Source organism: Aotus nancymaae, unplaced genomic scaffold (assembly GCF_030222135.1).
Source record: "Aotus nancymaae isolate 86718 unplaced genomic scaffold, 86718_ANA_hifiasm-v0.15.2.pri h1tg000007l, whole genome shotgun sequence".
NCBI lineage: Eukaryota > Metazoa > Chordata > Mammalia > Primates > Aotidae > Aotus > Aotus nancymaae.
Genome location: NW_026988418.1, coordinates 19,862,776 through 19,879,439, shown reverse-complemented (window position 1 = coordinate 19,879,439; position 16,664 = coordinate 19,862,776). Strand labels below are relative to the sequence as shown.

At 43.4% G+C, this 16,664-nt stretch overlaps 1 protein-coding gene across 1 annotated transcript in view; it reads left to right on the top strand.

The window, feature by feature from the left end:
• Positions 1-16,664, top strand: part of PLPP3 (phospholipid phosphatase 3) — an 87,079-nt gene that overhangs the window by 43,570 nt on the left and 26,845 nt on the right. The window contains exons 3-4 of the mRNA XM_012442668.3: positions 12,390-12,667; positions 13,050-13,107. Coding sequence (XP_012298091.1) covers positions 12,390-12,667; positions 13,050-13,107 — 336 coding nt within the window. The remainder of the gene's footprint in view (positions 1-12,389; positions 12,668-13,049; positions 13,108-16,664) is intronic.

The following is a 16,664-nucleotide window of genomic DNA, read 5'->3' as shown; positions in this document are numbered from 1 at the left end:
TCCCTGAAAAAGGTGTTTGTCATGGAAGGCAAATAAATTGCACAGTATCACGTACTGAGGTTTGAACAGGTGTTTTTGAAAGTTGGAGGATCAGTTCATTGAATGCTTCAAAGGAACCCACTATACCCAAGAGTGCAGTGAGATAAGAAAAGCACAGGGACAGGAATGTCACACGCTTGTCACTCTCTGTGGCATTATTCCCAGCTTGCCTAGGGGGCTGCTTCAAGGTACAGGGCAATGGAAAGAGACCCCTGTGAGAGTCTCTCCTAGCTATGTGAATTAGGTGGATCATTGATTTCTCTAACTCTCATTTTCCTCATCTGTAAAATGAGATTGCTGTTTGGATTCCCTTGGGGATCGCTGTAGGAATCAAATGAATGCCATAATGCCCTGGAATTGCACTTTGCAGCAGTGGGCTCACTGGACCGTGCAGAGTCTTTTAGTTGGGAGCGGTTCTGGTTTTCTGACCTGGTCCCAGGATGGGCAAAGGAAAATGCTAAAGTAGCTTCTTTGGAGTTTATGTGTCTCCTCCCATCCTTCCTTCCTCAAGCAAAGCTTCAGGTCAGCAGCTCTTCGCTTGCTGCTTGCCAAGGCCAATCCTTTTCTCCTTAAGGGATGCCAGCAGTTTTCAGAAAAATGTGCTTTTGAGAACTTCTTGCCCCTTTCCTTGTGTCATGTTGATATTTTAATTACTGTGCTTTCTGACCTCCCAGGTTTTCTTGAGACAGTCATGTGCTGTGGCTTTGTTATGCAATGAGCAACTATATTGCATCCCCCACCCATACAATGGCAGCAAAATGGGTTAGACGGTGCTTTCCTATAGCTCCAGAGAAACATAAGCAAAGAAATTACTGCAATAATTGTTATTTATTGTCCAGTGCTATTGTGTATGGGAGAGACACATGAACAATGTGGATGCATTTCACCCTTGAAGAAACCCCAAGAGCTAAGTATTCTTACAGTTTTCAGTTTAGCACAGGGTTAAAGACACGTACCCTGGTTCAGACCTGAACCCCTCCGCTGTGGACCATGTGGCAAATGAACCTCATGGCGCCTCAGGAAATACATCTGTTACATGGAGATAGTACGTCTACTTACTGAGGTTTTGAGAATTAAATGAGCTAATGTATATGAAGTAACTCAATGCCTGATACATATGGTATGCCCAGTAAATATTAGCCATTTTTATTTTAAGGGAGTAAACAGAGTCAAAAAATGGTGAAGTGACAGCCAGACATTATATGTGGCAAAAATATAGTCAGGAAAGGAACCCCAGCCTTAGCTACACATCTCCCACTCTTTTCTTGTAGTTATTTAATTAGAACCCAGGTCTCTTGACTCGTACTCCTCTTTGCAATAGGACTTTTTTACCTCTTGGTCTAACTGCTGTTGCATTTCAGCTGGAGGCACATGTGAATTGGGGGCTCCTAATGAAGCCTACTAGCCTGCTTACCTGTCATAACTACCAAGGGTACTCACAGAAAAAGGTAAAAACAAAGACCTCAGAGGTGGAGGGAATAAATTACTTTTTTATGCTCAGTTCTGGAAAAGCTAGAGAATTTAAATTTAACAACAGCAACAATGACGATGACACATATCCCACTTTCTCAGCTGGCCCCATCCAGAACCCAGTTCTGATGAGTGGGCAGGAGTGACAGTCGTGGAGGGTGGAGGGCCCCAGAGTTGGAAGTTGACCCATCATCCTGCTGCTTGCTATCTTGAACCTTCTCCTGCTGAATGTCAGGTTTGTTTAAAACAGCAAGAGAGGCCGTGACTGATTTGGATGCCCCTGCTTCCATCTAGATGATCCCCACAACAAAGGAATGGAATGGCAGCGGAGTAGACCAGTGTAGTTTAGGGATGCAAATCATCAGGCGTTATGGAGAAAGCAGACACCTTTCAATGGCAGGAGATATGGAAAAACCTAGTCATGTTGACCTCTTTTTCAGATGTATCTCAGATTCTGGAATTATAGCATAACAGGAATTCCTTCCAAATCCACAAAGCAATGGTTCCTATCCCTGCCTTGCAAAGGCTTAATGACTCTAGCAGCAATAAGACTAGGAGCAAACAGTAAAATATCATCTCCTATCTCTCAATTTTGTCTTGCACTCTATTACAAAGAGTATCATGGGCAAAGATTTAAAATTGGAAGCAATGCTAAGTATTCATTTTAAATACACATGGGCTCAGTGCTTGCTTCGCTCAGACCCTAAAAGGGGTTTATACAGATTCTTAATATCTAGGAACTGGGCCAGGTGCAGTGGCTCACACCTATAATCCCAGTACTTTGGGAGGCTGAGGTGGGCGGATCATGAGGTCAGGAGTTCGAGACCAGTCTGGCCAAAACCCCACCTCTACTAAAAATACAAAAATTAGCTGGCATGGCGGGGTGCGCTTGTAGTCCCAGCTACTCTGGAGGCTGAGGCGGAAGAGTTGCTTGAACCTGGGAGGCAAAGGTTGCAGTGAGCTGAGATTGTGCCACTGCATTACAGCCTGGGTGACAGAGCGAGATTTCATCTCAAAAAAACAAAAAAATCTAGGAATTGATGCGTGGTTGAGTCATGGGTGAATCCCCTTCTCTCCCTAGCCGTAAAACTGCTATCCTGCTTGAATCTGACTTCTGTAACAATATTCCTAGCTAGAGAAAAAAAATCAAACTTTGGCATCATTTGCCTTAGGTACATGTCCCAACTTCCCGGCTTACTCGTTCTGTGATTTGCCCTTCACTCACAGAAGAGCCATTGGACCCCTTGGAGCTATACTTTCCCTTTCTATAAATTGGTCACAATAGTTCACCAAAGCTATAGGCTTGTTTTGGTTGTCAAATCACGTGATAGGATGTGTGTGATGAGAATGAATCATCTTTCATATTTCTGCAGTGTTGTACAGTTTACAGTGTGGCTTTTATGTGCACGTTCTTCTTTGTCTGTGGTAGAAGAAGAGAATGCTGGGAAGTGGATTCTTACGGCTAAGTCAGCTGGGGTTCAAGGATATCAAGTGACTCTCTCATAACTAAGTAGTGGCATGACCAGACCCGGAGTCCTCTGAATCCTGTTGCTGTCTTCTGCAGCCTTCCTTCCTTCCACAATTACTTATCAAGTGCCTCTGATGTGTCAGGTGCTGGGGACACAGTGATGAACCTCAGCCCAACCAGCTGCTTGTGTCTCTTGTCATGAAACTTAGCAGCTGCCCCACCTGGGGCAGGCAAATAACACCTTTAATAAATACCGTCTTAGGCTGGGCATGGTGGCTCATACCTGTAATCCCAGCACTCAGGGAGGTTGAGGCGGGCAGATCACTTGAGGTTAGGAGTCCGAGACCTGCCTGGTCAACATGGTGAAACCCCGTCTCTACTAAAAATATAAAAATTAGCTGGGCATGGTGGTGCGCACCTGTAGTCCCAGCTACTTGGGAGGCCGAGGCAGAAGAATCGCTTGAATCCAGGAAATGGATGTTGCAGTGAGCAAAGATTGCACCACTGCACTCTAACCTGGGCGACAGGGCAAGACTCCGTCTTAAAAAAAAAAAAAAAAGCTATAAAATAGGTTGCTGAAGACAGAGGCCAGGTCTTTTCCTCTGGGCACATGGTAGGTACTTTCTCCAGGAAGCATTCCTCAGCTGTCTCCTCCCTCACCTTCCAAAGGTCACAGAGAACTCGATCCACCTCTGTGACTGTAGTTACCGGCTGATTGCCATGTCTGTTTACTTGTCTATTTCTTGGCTACCCTGTTAGCTGCACAGGGGAGAGTTAGATCTGACTTGATTTGGTATTGCTAATGTGAGACATAGACCTTGGTGCTCAATATATGTTTGTGAAAAATCACTGAAGAGGCCATAAGCTGGGGGCAGAAAACCAAAAGCATTAGGCCAAAAGATATCAGAGGATTCATGGAGCAGAGAAAAATGTCCTGTTTTCTTTAAAATCTCAGCTATGTGCCAGGAGGCACATGGGAACACGCTCTGTACCACATGCAAATTTCTTGCTGGAGAGACAAGAAGAAGAGCTTAGTACCTGCAAGACTTGTTTATTCAGTATCAGGCTTCAGTTTGCCCACATCTGGACTTCATTAGTTCCTCCCCACCCCTCCATCTCCCTTTATCTACAAGAACCCTGCCAAGAAAACAAGGTTCCCCAACATTGCCTCCTCATTAAAGGCTAGTCGAGTTTTCAACTCTGAAAAAAGTGCAGTTGTGCTGGCCCAGTGGTGCGTTAGTGGGAGACCCAGTCCCCCAGTTTACAATCCGCTACATCTGTGCAATTACCAAGACCACCAACAGAGAGGGGCCACATTAATCTTTCAACTGTGTTGTCCTCTGATCAGATGGCTACAGAGTTCTTTTGAGACCTTCTTATCCCTGGGGGAACAGGGAGGGGGAATCTATTCGTGATTTAACAAACACAGGCACGGAGATTGCACTAAATTATCATTTGTTCCCTTTCTCCACCACCTGCACTCGCTCTCATGTCCTGGAAGAAGTGAGAACAGCAGAAATTCTTCCTTAGGTATAGCTCTTAGGGATTCATGACTATTTGAAAAACGTATCTAATATGAAGGTGATGATATTCTCCATTTCAAATGATAACGTTTAGGAGGCCGAGAAATACTTTCTGTGAGGGGCAGGGTGTGTTGGGGATGGTGTGGAGAATCAAATAACGTTTATGAGCTATTTAATGGACCAGAAACTTATGTCTTATCTTAAACCCTCTTCAACAGCTATGTGAGATTGGTATTATTTACTGCATTTGACAAATGAGGGAAGACATTGAGGCTTATAAGGGTGAAGTGACTAGCCTGAGGTTACTCTGCTTAGTGAATGGGGGATCAGGAATTAAAACCTGAGTCTGTTTGGCTTTCAAGCCTAAGTGCTTTAACAGATGCTAATGAAGGCCTGCTCCGGCCTGTGCTATGGAGGGTGCTCTTTATTTAGCTAGCTATAAAAGCTTTTAGTTACTGGGCTTGGAGAGCTAAATGTTTGGAAGAAGACAAAACATCTAGACCACTGGGCAGATGATTGCCTAAGACTGACAGTGTGCATCAGTGGTTTGTATGATGGTGATCACATGCTGTGTGTAGGAAGGTGCTGAGTGATACCTCCCTTACAACAAGCAGGCTTTGTGATAGGCAACTTGGCCTATAAGGCGATGTGTAAGATACAGATCTTACTCTTGGATCTTAATGGTCTAAAGGGAATTCAAGGCAAGTACAAGACTGACTACAGGATTAGACCCTCAAGGAAAAGAAAGCATTAGTCTGAGAATAAGAAGAGAGTCAGGGCAGTACACAGAGTACGGAGGTGGGTACTAGGGAGGGGAGAGCTTCCAGGACAAAACGTATCAAATGCTGCAGATTGTCAGAGGTCTAAAGGGTTCAGAGGAAGAGCACTAAAGGCTGAGGCTTATGCCAAAGCTTCATCATCATCGTCATTCACAGAGCACTCATCCCACATAATTTTCACAACAACCCTGCTTTTGGTTTTGTCATCATCTTCATTTTTATAGATGAAGTCAGAGAGCTCAGTTGTACAAGACTCTTAAGTCGAAGAGCCAAACTCTAACCCAGTACACTAGTTGGCACTTCAGCTCTACTTTAGGGGATGAATGAGATTTTCATCCAAGAGGCTGACCCTCTAGGCAGAAGGAGTTGATTCAACAATTTTAGAGACTTCAAAACAACGAAGTGTCTTCAGGAAAGGTGGAGCAGACCTGTTTGGCTGGATGAATGGAATATAAGGTAGTAGACGAGGCTACAGCAGGAAAAGAAGACTGTGGCAAGATCGTGAAGATCCCTAAATGCTGAGGAATTTTTACTCCAGTTAATTGGCTAGAGGTTGATGAGAGTATTTTAAGTGAGCTTGGTCAATTCTCTAACCAAGGTAAGGATGAGGCCTGAACCACGGTGGTGGCAATGCAAGGGAAATACAGAGAAAAAGATAGATGTGGGAGACCTTGCAAAAGTTGAATGGACAATGGGATAAGGGAGAGGAAGGAGTCTAAGAGGGAAGAGAAGTGATGTTTGGGACAGGAGTGGGAATGGGTGTGACCTTAGGACTTGGTTAATTTGACATGCTGATAACATCTCCAGTTGGGAGAGTGAGCAGAAGATTGGAATTGGGTCAGTTAGGGGAAAGGGGTAAGATAAAGCTAGAGAGAGAGATGCCCTTTGAAGGTCATCTTCACAGAGGTAATAATTGAAGCTATTGAAGCAGCTGAGATCACAGCAGAAAGCCAGGAACACAATCCTAGGAAAGACCCACATTTATTGGGTAGAAGCCAGATGTAGAACCACTAGAAGAAGGAGAAATACATTTAGAAATAGGAACAAAAGCATGGTGGTGTGATATTAAGGAAGACTAGGAAATTCAGGGTTAAAAAAGAGTAAGAGGATGCAGTAGGCAATGCTGCAGAAAGAACAGCCAGGAGATTCTTGCGTGGACTGGTAGAGTTGGGTATTCAGGAGGCCCATGGCTCTAAGCCCTGAATTTTCGGAAAATAATGATGCTTTATCCCTCAGACACTCTTCTTCATGCAACTTGTGGGCACAGGGCAGCCACTGCTAATTTCAACCATAAATAGCTTCTGTAGCCCATCTCTGGCCTCTTTGCTGTCTTTATTCTAGATATTGGAGTTTTGATTTACCCATAAAGGCCAGAAATTACACTTTTATCTTCATTAATTACCTTTCCCAGACGGTGAGGCACTGATCTCCTGAAAAAGGCTGAAGATGATAACCAAGTGACAGAAGAATCAGAGATTAAATTTCCAATCAACTATTTTTAGTTAACTGCACTTTATTGCAGTAGATGGAGCAATCAGCTCCAGAGAAAATACAGCCATACATCTGTCTACATCCTTAGAAACAGGACCCAGATACATTGTATTTTTCCTTTCCCTTGGGACTGAGAACTAAAGTGAGAAATGTGATTCTCCCTTTACGATTCTCCATCATCAACGGTTTGTTGAATTAATCTTTTCTGGGCAGAAAGAAGTTCACTAACTTATGTAACTGAGATGTAGAAGAATAACTTGACCCTCTGTGGCTAGCAGGAACTGAGAGGTGCAGGTGCCTTTCAAGATGACAGGCCTTTACTGGGTGTTCTGTGAACACTTGTCTCTCTGGAGACACACATACTACTGCCTAGTAGGACTTCTAAGAGAAAGCGAGCTTGATGCTATTGGAAACAGCGCAGGCGTTAGAACAAGGAAGTCCCAGCTTCAGTGATAGTCTTCTTGCCATCTCATTTTTATCAAGTGATTCACTGCCCTTTCAGGCCTTCAGCATACTCATTTATGTAAGTGTTGGTAATAATTTAGTAATTCAAAGGGTGTTGTGAGAAGGAAACAGTAAAGTGGATGTGAAAGTGCTTTGTAAGCTTTAAGTACTAAACAAATATTATTATGTAAGCAGATCAGAGTATAGGAAAGTTTGTCCTTCATACTCAGAGACGGAAGATGAGTTCTCAGTCTCTGAAAGAGAGATTGTTAGGATGCTGTGCAAAAATATTACTTTTCTTGGGATTATTTATAAATAGAGTGGAATGTTAAAAATAACACAAAACAGTAGAGTAGGGTTGTCCCTTCTGCTTTGGGTTTAGACTTTGCTTCTGTCTTGATCTGCTGAAAAAGACATACTAGGTTGGGCACGGTGGCTCACGCCTGTAATCCCAGCACTTTGGGATGCGGAGGCTGGTGGATCACCTGAGGTCAGGAGTTTGAGACCAACCTGGCCAACGTGGCGAAACCCTATTTCTATATTAAAAAAAAAAAAAAGAAAAAAAAGTGTAAAAAAAAAGGCTTACTAGATAAAATGATTGAAAACAGTGTCATCCATACACACATTTTCTGGTCCTACCCTGGAGGGGTGGTGCTTCTAAACTCTTCAGTTAGGTATAGTATCGTCCAAGGAGCTCTTGGAAGAGATATTCTCTACAAAACATGTTTTTGTGGTTGTTGTTTTGTTCTTGTTTTCCCCTTCTCCAATGGAGGGAGAAAAAAGTTAACGTTTGGAGGTCTCTCCGGCTAGGTGCCAGGTGACTGACATATCACCTTATCTAATTCCCTGACAATCCTGCCAGGTAGATATTATTAACCTTATTTTATAGATGAGGACACTGTAAGCCCAGAGAGGTAAAGTCACATGCCTAAGGCAATAGGCAAGATTCAGGTTTTTCTGGCTACACATTGTTGCTTCTTTCACCACCTCATGCTCTATCCTTTTCCAAAAGTCTGTCCTAATTTTTCTTCATATTTCCTCTCCATAACAGTTAAATACTTGTGAATATGTGGACAGTTGAGCTCTTTTTCACCAGGAAAGACAAGAAGAGGAGCTGTCTTGGAGCTGGAGCCAACCTCTCTGCAAACTGCAGCCGGAGGACTGATCCCTTTCTGTCCCCTTGTAGCTTAATTGCAATGCTTTCCCATTTTATTAGTTTCCAGATTCTGTGCCAAGTGCTTTAAAAGGCAGGTAGGGGAGAATTCTCTGCTTGCCTGGCAGCCTGCCATCACCCCCAGAATCTGTTGCTTGCTGTTTCAGAAAGGGATCAACATTGAAGGCATTTTCTCAGCAGTACAATTTACATATCAGAACCTTGCTGACTGAGGCAGAAATGAGGGCTCTGGGGGCAGGAGTCTGGGAGTGGGGACAGACCCTTTGTAGGGGGAGGGGGAGGGGATAATTTATTTTATTACCCAGGAATAAAAACATTGTGAGTAATGAATAAAGTCCGAAAGCAGTAAATCTAGGACTCTAGAGTTAGGTGCGTAACGTGTTGGAGAACAATTTAAGCCTTCGCCTCGTCTGTAGAGGTGAGGTATTCAGGCTGCCTTTCACAGCCCAAATTTCATTAAATAGACTTTTAAGGGTTAGGATTACAAGAAGCCAAGTCCGGCTGGTTCATAATGATGATTTATGGCTGTGTTGTCAACTCCCCGACCCTTCTGTACAAGGGGATGGAGAAAATACATAATTTGTTGCTCATTAACTCCAAAATCTGTCAAGGCTGCCCCAGAAGCCATGTGGTCCTGGAGTCATGTGTCTGCTAAATGGCTTCAGCCTGGCTCTCTCCTTAAAAACCTGCAATTGCTCTTCTACAGTGGAAATTGGTTTTAATAATGATAGAAATAATGAAATTATCTCATTGTAGTCTGCTGTGGGTCTTTGAACTTAAGAGTCAGAATACCTGGGCTCTACTCTCAACTCTGTCACTTATGAGCCTCAAATCCTTCAGAAAAGTCACTGGTCTCCCAGAGCCTTAGTATCTCCATCTGTGGAATGGGATATCTTCTTCACAAATAAGATTAAATGAAATTACAGTACAAAATAAATATAAGAGATGGCTGCTGTTAACATTGTTATTAAGAATTTGAGGTACCGCAAAATGTCTTTTTCATTTCCTTGTCTTCTCATGAGTGAAGGAAACATCTTACTTTGCAATTTAATTTCTTAAGAGTGTGGCCGGGCGCGGTGGCTCACGCCTGTAATTCCAGTACTTTGGGAGGCCGAGGTGGGCGGATCACGAGGTCAAGAGATCGAGACCATCCTGGCCAACATAGTGAAACCCCGTCTCTACTAAAATATAAAAATTAGCTGGGCATGGTAGCGCACATCTCTAGTCCCAGCTACTCGGCAGGCTGAAGCAGGAGAATTGCTTGAACCCGGGAGGTGGAGGTTGCAGTGAGCTGAGATTGCGCCACTGCACTCCAGCCTGGCGCCTGGCGACAGAGCAAGACTCTGTCTCAAAAAAAAAAAAAGAGTGTGGCACTAAAAATGGAAGTTTTAGAATTATGGGATATTTGAGCTGAAAAGAATCCTTAAATTGTAATCAAACCCCTTCTCCCTGACGTGACTGGAGCAGAAAGGTGACTCATCTGAGATTAATCAGTAAATTCATGCAAGAGATGCTAATTTGCAGTGGAAACTCACATGTTCTCAGCATCAAACAGGAAATTGTGTTGACTGATCCTCAGGCCACGCCTGCTTAGAAACAGTTCCTTAATCTGTAGCAGTGGCTGGTTCAGGGAACGTGGGAGCAATCCGAGGTCAGAGATTTTGCCTGGGGCCTTGATTCTGCTCCCTGTTTGTGGTGTCATCTCTGAGCAAGTAACTTTCCTCTGCTGTTGCTTCTTACCTGTGCTTGGTTAGCAGGCTAGTGGTGGATGATGGACATAGCCCAGGAGAGTTGAGAAAAATGTCATTGCAGTTATGAAGTAATAAATCAGAGTCTAGCGCCCTCATTTTGCAAATGGAGAAACCAACTTATCCCAATTTCACTAAACAAGTAGGGACTTGAACCTGGGCTACTTGACTCCTAGTTCAGTGCTCTTCCCCTGCATATAAAGTCTCATATAATTTATAAATAAGGAAGAATAAAAAGGAGTAAGAGAACATGATTGTGGTAATAAACATCTGGAACTTGTTTGCCTGTGAGGTTACATAGGGTAAATGTATAAACAGGTTCAAAAGGGGAATTAGATCATGAATGGTAGGAAAGAATGCTGGGCAGGGAGTCATTGCACCTGGGTTTAATCTTTAGATGCGAGCTAATTTGGACCTAAGTTTCTTCTAAATATAATGGTCTCTTTCATTAATGAATTGCCATGCTTCTCAGAGTTTAATCTCTGCAACGTGTTATCAAAGCGTTCTTGGTAACTTTTAGGGGATATTTCCAATTTTGTAATAAGGCAGCTCTGACGACTACCGTTCTGCTCCCTTTCATTCGTTTGTTCCTTCAATTGATAGTCTTTGAGCAGGGTCACATACGAGTTTTGCTCTCTCAGGAAATGGCTATGCCAAGATGCTGGCTAGAGTGGCCTTTGACTATGTTCCTCTAAAACGGAATTGTACTCAGTATTATCTGGAAAAACAAAATGTAGCTGTTACATATAAAGCATTTATAAACACAGAGTTCACTGTGTCAACGTTGGCAGTGATAGCTGGTCTTACTGCGGCACCTGTTTGTCCCTGAGCCCAGCTGGTGTTTCCTTCCTACATGGTCGTCCTTCCCCAGACTTTGGAGCCCTCGAGGACCTTGTTCAGACCTCATGTCTTCCTCCCCTATAAAAGAATAATGGGAGCCTTTGCAAAGGAGTGTCCGGATATGCCAGCCTATTGCTTCCCTTGTGGTTGTGCACATGCTCTCTGCCCTCTGAAAGGGCAAGTGTAGCTCATCATCCTGTCCTGGGAGGAAGTGTGAAGAGACTTTTGTGGTGAGTGATAAGCTGACCATCACTGTCTCTGGGCTGTGGTTACAACCAGGAAGTAGCTGTGGCTAGACTGTAGAGTTAAGAGAAAGGCAGCAGGGTATGTGATTGTACACATCATGGCTGTTTACCTTACAGAGCATCAGCTGTCACCCATTCTTGATGTAAATGATGTCAAGATAGCTATCTTAAGCATCAGGATTTCATGACATAAAGAATATAAAAGCAATGTCTGGTATATAGTAGGTAAGCAGTACTTGGTGGATTGTTTTTAGTAGTGATAAATCTCCTCTAAGCATCATATCATAGATACAGTATGAAAATCAAGAATGATTTGAGAAGGATCTTCAGGATCAGAGAAGACAGCACAGGCTGACTGGAGGAAATTCACAAACACTGAAGGGCATCGTACTGCAAGGTTTTTTTAGTTTATAGACTGGTGTTCCATTCACTACACTATGCTTCTACAAAGCAAAATAAAAGCACTACTTTCTATGATCCAGGTCATTTCCCATTAATGTTATCCTATTTGAACCAACAGCTAACTACAAAGGTGAGCAGCCTTCTTTTATGGAGCAGGAGGCTGAAGCTTGGAGGGTGTAGATTATTGCTGAAGGACACCTGATTGGCGACAGAATCTGGATTCCCCAGGACTTAACCATGGTGTATTCACCTCTTCACATAGAAACTCTCCCCATGGCCAATGTCAGCACGAGGCTGAGGCCCTTACTACAGTCAGGTCATTGTCGGTGATCCTTTACCCCCAATCCCAGAATCCTGAGATTTGCTCAGACCCTGTGACATCATAGTTACCCCTAACTTTGTCCTTGATTCTTCATTTAGTATTTCTTTTATATGGCTAAGTTCTTATTTGTCTCTCCCTTTAAAAAAAAATATATATATATATATATATATGTATATATACACACATATATAGACATATAAATATATTTGGTTGTATATTTTTACAAAGGTATTACATGGTCATGTTGGGCTTAAAAAACCCAACTATGTTAGCACTTTGATCTTTCTTTCTGTGCGTATTTGTGTCTGTATATTTCATAAATAGAAAATTAGGACACTCCTTTGCAAATACTGAATGTTCTCTTATGTCATTAAATATCCTTTATGGCATCAGTGTTGATGAGGAGTCTTGATACACCTAATTCCCCTATTGGATTCCTTTTAGATCATCACGGGGGAATTCTACCGGATCTATTACCTGAAGAAGTCACGGTCGACGATTCAGAACCCCTACGTGGCAGCACTCTATAAGCAAGTGGGCTGCTTCCTCTTTGGCTGTGCCATCAGCCAGTCTTTCACAGACATTGCCAAAGTGTCCATAGGGCGCCTGCGTCCTCACTTCTTGAGCGTCTGCAACCCTGATTTCAGCCAGATCAACTGCTCTGAAGGCTACATTCAGAACTACAGATGCAGAGGCGATGACAGCAAAGTCCAGGAAGCCAGGTGAGACACCACCTCCCCATGGCCAGAGCATGGACCCCTTTGATACAGTGCAGTTCAGTGAGCACTTCCTAGCTGGGCTCTGATTTAGATGGGTGAATAAGGCATAGTTCCTATTCTTGAGGAACTCACAGTCAGATGATTGAGATGGATATGTAAATCAATACTTCTGATAATAGCATTGGTAAGTCCATTCATTCATTCTTTAGTTTATTCATGAATTCATGGCTGCCTGCTATCCTCCAGGCATGGGTCCAAAGCACTACCAGGGATGCAAAAATGAACAGGGAATAGTGTCTGCTCTAAAGGTTACAGTCTAGGGAGGGAAGACAGACAGACAAGTGTGTTTCAGGGATGTGAATATGGCCCTCTCTTGCTCTTGCAGGAAGTCCTTCTTCTCTGGCCATGCCTCCTTCTCCATGTACACCATGCTGTATTTGGTGGTAAGTACCCACCCTTTGATTTGAACAGTGCTCAGCCCCAGCTTCAATCCCTTCTGATAAGATAGCCCTCAAAAGAGTTAGGGGCATGACATCACTGTGAAATCCTTGAAAAAGAGGCTAGTTAGAAAAGTTAGGTGTGAATCTAAGCTCTGTCACTGCCTTAGCAGAAGTTATTTTACTTTTTAGTTTTTTCCCCAATTTTTCAAATAAAAATAGCATTTGCCATGGCTGCTTGATAAGTATGATGGATGCATTTTGAAATTTTAAAGTGATAAAGCCACTTGTGCTAGGTTGGTGCAAGAGTAATTGAGGTTTTTGCCATTACAAAAACCCCTGGACTACATTACTTTAATGGCAAAAACCACAATTACTCTTGCATCAACCTAAATATAACATTTTAGGGTGCCAGCACCGTTTTCGGAAAATCTATTGTGGGAAAAGATTGGTAGGTAAGGCTCAGAGAATTAAAGTGAACTGCCAGAATTTACTTAAACACCAGGACTGTTGCTCAAGCCCGAGCCTTCTGGTAAAATTTTTGCAATGTTCGCCATGTCAATCCTTCGTATTCTACTGAAGGAAGGGCTTTAAGGATTATCATTACCTAAGTATTTAGAATAATTTTGAGTTTTGCGAAATACTTCTGCTCCGTGAGAGTGCATGACTTCATAACAACACTGTGAAGTACACAATCCATGCCCCATTTCTCAAATCCACAGACCAAGGACCAGAGAGGATAAGCAGCATGTTTAAGTTCCTTCAACCAGTGGTGGAACCATGATTTGATTCCCATGTTGCTCTTCTCATGGCCGTGTCTGCTCTGATTTCCTGAAGGCTGTTGGGCAATGCAGGTGAAGTGCCCTGTTCGCCTCCAGCTGCCGTACAGACAGAGGGCTGTTCTGTTTTTCTTTGTCAGTTACACGTGGGCTTCCCTGCCTTTCCTCTCCCCTTGAATGAGATCCGTGTGTGCCAAGGCACTTCCTGCTTTCAGCCGCTTTGGTGGAGTTCAGAGTGAGAAGGTGCTGAGAGGTCAGACGTAGCTCAGAGGAGCACAGACTGTTTGGAAAAAGAACATTTTTATTTCAACTTATTTAAAAAGCATAATTAGGAATTGGGAAAAACAACAGAGAGGTTGTTTTATTTTTGTTTTGTTTTTTTCCTCAATCGTTTCCAAGTGTAGAGGCCTCTAAACTAAGCCAACATTGGCTTCCCATTACCAAGGATGCAGAGCTGAAAGATGAGCCCCAACCTATGACAACATTAAACATGAGTTTTAAATGTTCATGAATAGCACTTCCCTCCATTCTTCATCTTTTTCTTTTTGTTTTGCTCTTAGAAAGGAAAATTCAGCAAAGATACTTAGGTTCCTGCTCCATGTGTATATTTTACCCAGGGCTGGAAACAATTTTAAAAATGTAATTTCGGTGTTTTTATAAAAGTGCTTAGAGGAACCGGGTATGTGTTCGTTTTTTTCATGTCTCTTCATTTTATTCCAAGAGAAAAATGTTGGATTGTTTTGAAGCCAGCATTGTGCACTGTGGCCTTCACAGCTGCACAACAGGTGAAGATGCTGACACGCTTTGGGTGCCTCCTCTGTGCCTGGCACCACATCTACTTACTCTATGACATTTGGTTCTCAGTGACCTGATGAGGTGTGCTTTGATTGTCCTCTCCAACTTGAATCTAAGACGTTTAGTAACAAAAGTTCCACTGTCAGTAAGAGACAGAAAAGCTATTTGCACTTTGGGAGGCCGAGGCAGGCGGATCACGAGGTCAAGAGATCGAGACCATCCTGGCCAACATGGTGAAACCCCGTCTCTACTAAAACTACAAAAAAATTAGCTGGGTGTGGTGGCATGCGCCTGTAGTCCCAGCTACCTGGGAGGCTGAGGCAGGAGAATTGCTTGAACCCGGGAGGCGGAGGTTGCAGTGAGCCAAGATCGTGCTACTGCACTCCAGCCTGGCGCCTGGCGACAGAGCGAGACTCTGTCACAAAAAAAAAAAAAGAAAAGAAAAGAAAAGGTATTTGCAGGCTAGACTTTAGCATTGTTGTGTGTTCTTTTCGTTGTACTATGCTACAAAAACCAAAAACAAACAAAAACCAGACCTCTTCAGGATGAACTTAAGGAATATTACCTCTTAACCCTAACTTAAATTTTGCCTGAAGGAGACCATCTGTCTCCTTTGCTTTGATGGTTGAGATATCCCCTCCCTCCTGCCCCCAACTCCAGTTACCTCCTTACCAGCTGGAGATCTCTATGGGGATGATGGGTGAGAAGTATGTTTTGATTGAAGGTTTATTTGCATCACTCAGAGGGAGGAAAAAGTTGCAGTGCTTCCATATTGCTGGAAGAGGGAATAAGGAGAAAAGGGAGAGGGGAAAGGAAGAGAGAGGGTGGGAGGAGCGCCTCCTTTGGCTGGGCACGGTGGCTCATGCCTGCAATCTCAGCACTTTTGGAGGCCAAGGTGAGAGGATCCCTTGAGGCCAGGAGTTTGAGAGGAGCCTGGACAACATAGGGAGACCTTGTGTCTAAAAAAGAAGAGAAGGAGAGCCTCCTTAATCCATCAATCCATCCTCTCCTTAGCATATCATTATATCCCCCACCTCCCACCCTACTGTGCATATACACTCTTCAGAACTCTTGCACAAACACACATTCAACACTCACAACTCACACATGCGAGGTATATGTACACAACTCTATTTTTAGCTCTAAGGTTATCTTGCCCTAAAACAACCTGCAAAGATAAGGGCCAAAAAATGAGTACAGCACTCTTTGCCAGGGCATATGCTTATGTGATATTACAGAGAAATCCCAGCTCTTGTAACATTTGATCTGCAAAGCTTTCTTCTTCTTATTCCTCCTCTGCTGCTTCTTCTCCTTCTCCTTCTCCTTCTTGTTTGTTTTTCTTCTTCGACAATGTCTCACTCTGTCACCCAGGACGGAGCACAGTGGATCTTGGCTCACTGCAACCTCTGCCTCCTGGACTCAGGTGATCCTTCCACCTCAGCCACCTGAGTAGCTGGGACCACAGGCACATGCCACCACACCCAGCTAATTCTTGTATTTTTTTGTAGAGATGAGGTTTTGCCATGTTGGCCAGGCTGGTTTTGAACTTATGGGCTCAAGTGATCCACCCACCTTGGCCTCCCAAAGTGCTGGGACTACAGGTGTGAGCCTTTGTGCTCGGCTGATTTACAAACTTTTCTTTTTTGAGACAGAGTCTTGCTCTGTTACCCAGGCTGGAGTGCAATGGTGTGATCTCGGCTCACTGCAACCTCCGCCTCCCAGGTTCAAGTGATTCTCCTGCCTCAGACTCCTGAGTAGCTGGGATTACAGGAACGTGCTACCACACCCAGCAAATTTTTGTATTTTTATTTTATGTTTTTATTTTAAAATATATACATATATATATATATATATATATTTTTTTTTTTTTTAATAGAGGTGATGTTTCACCATGTTAGCCAGGCTGGTCTCAAACTCCTGACCTCAGGTGATCCACCCACCTCAGCCTCCCAAAGTGCTGGGATTACAGGCATGAGCCACTGTGCTCAG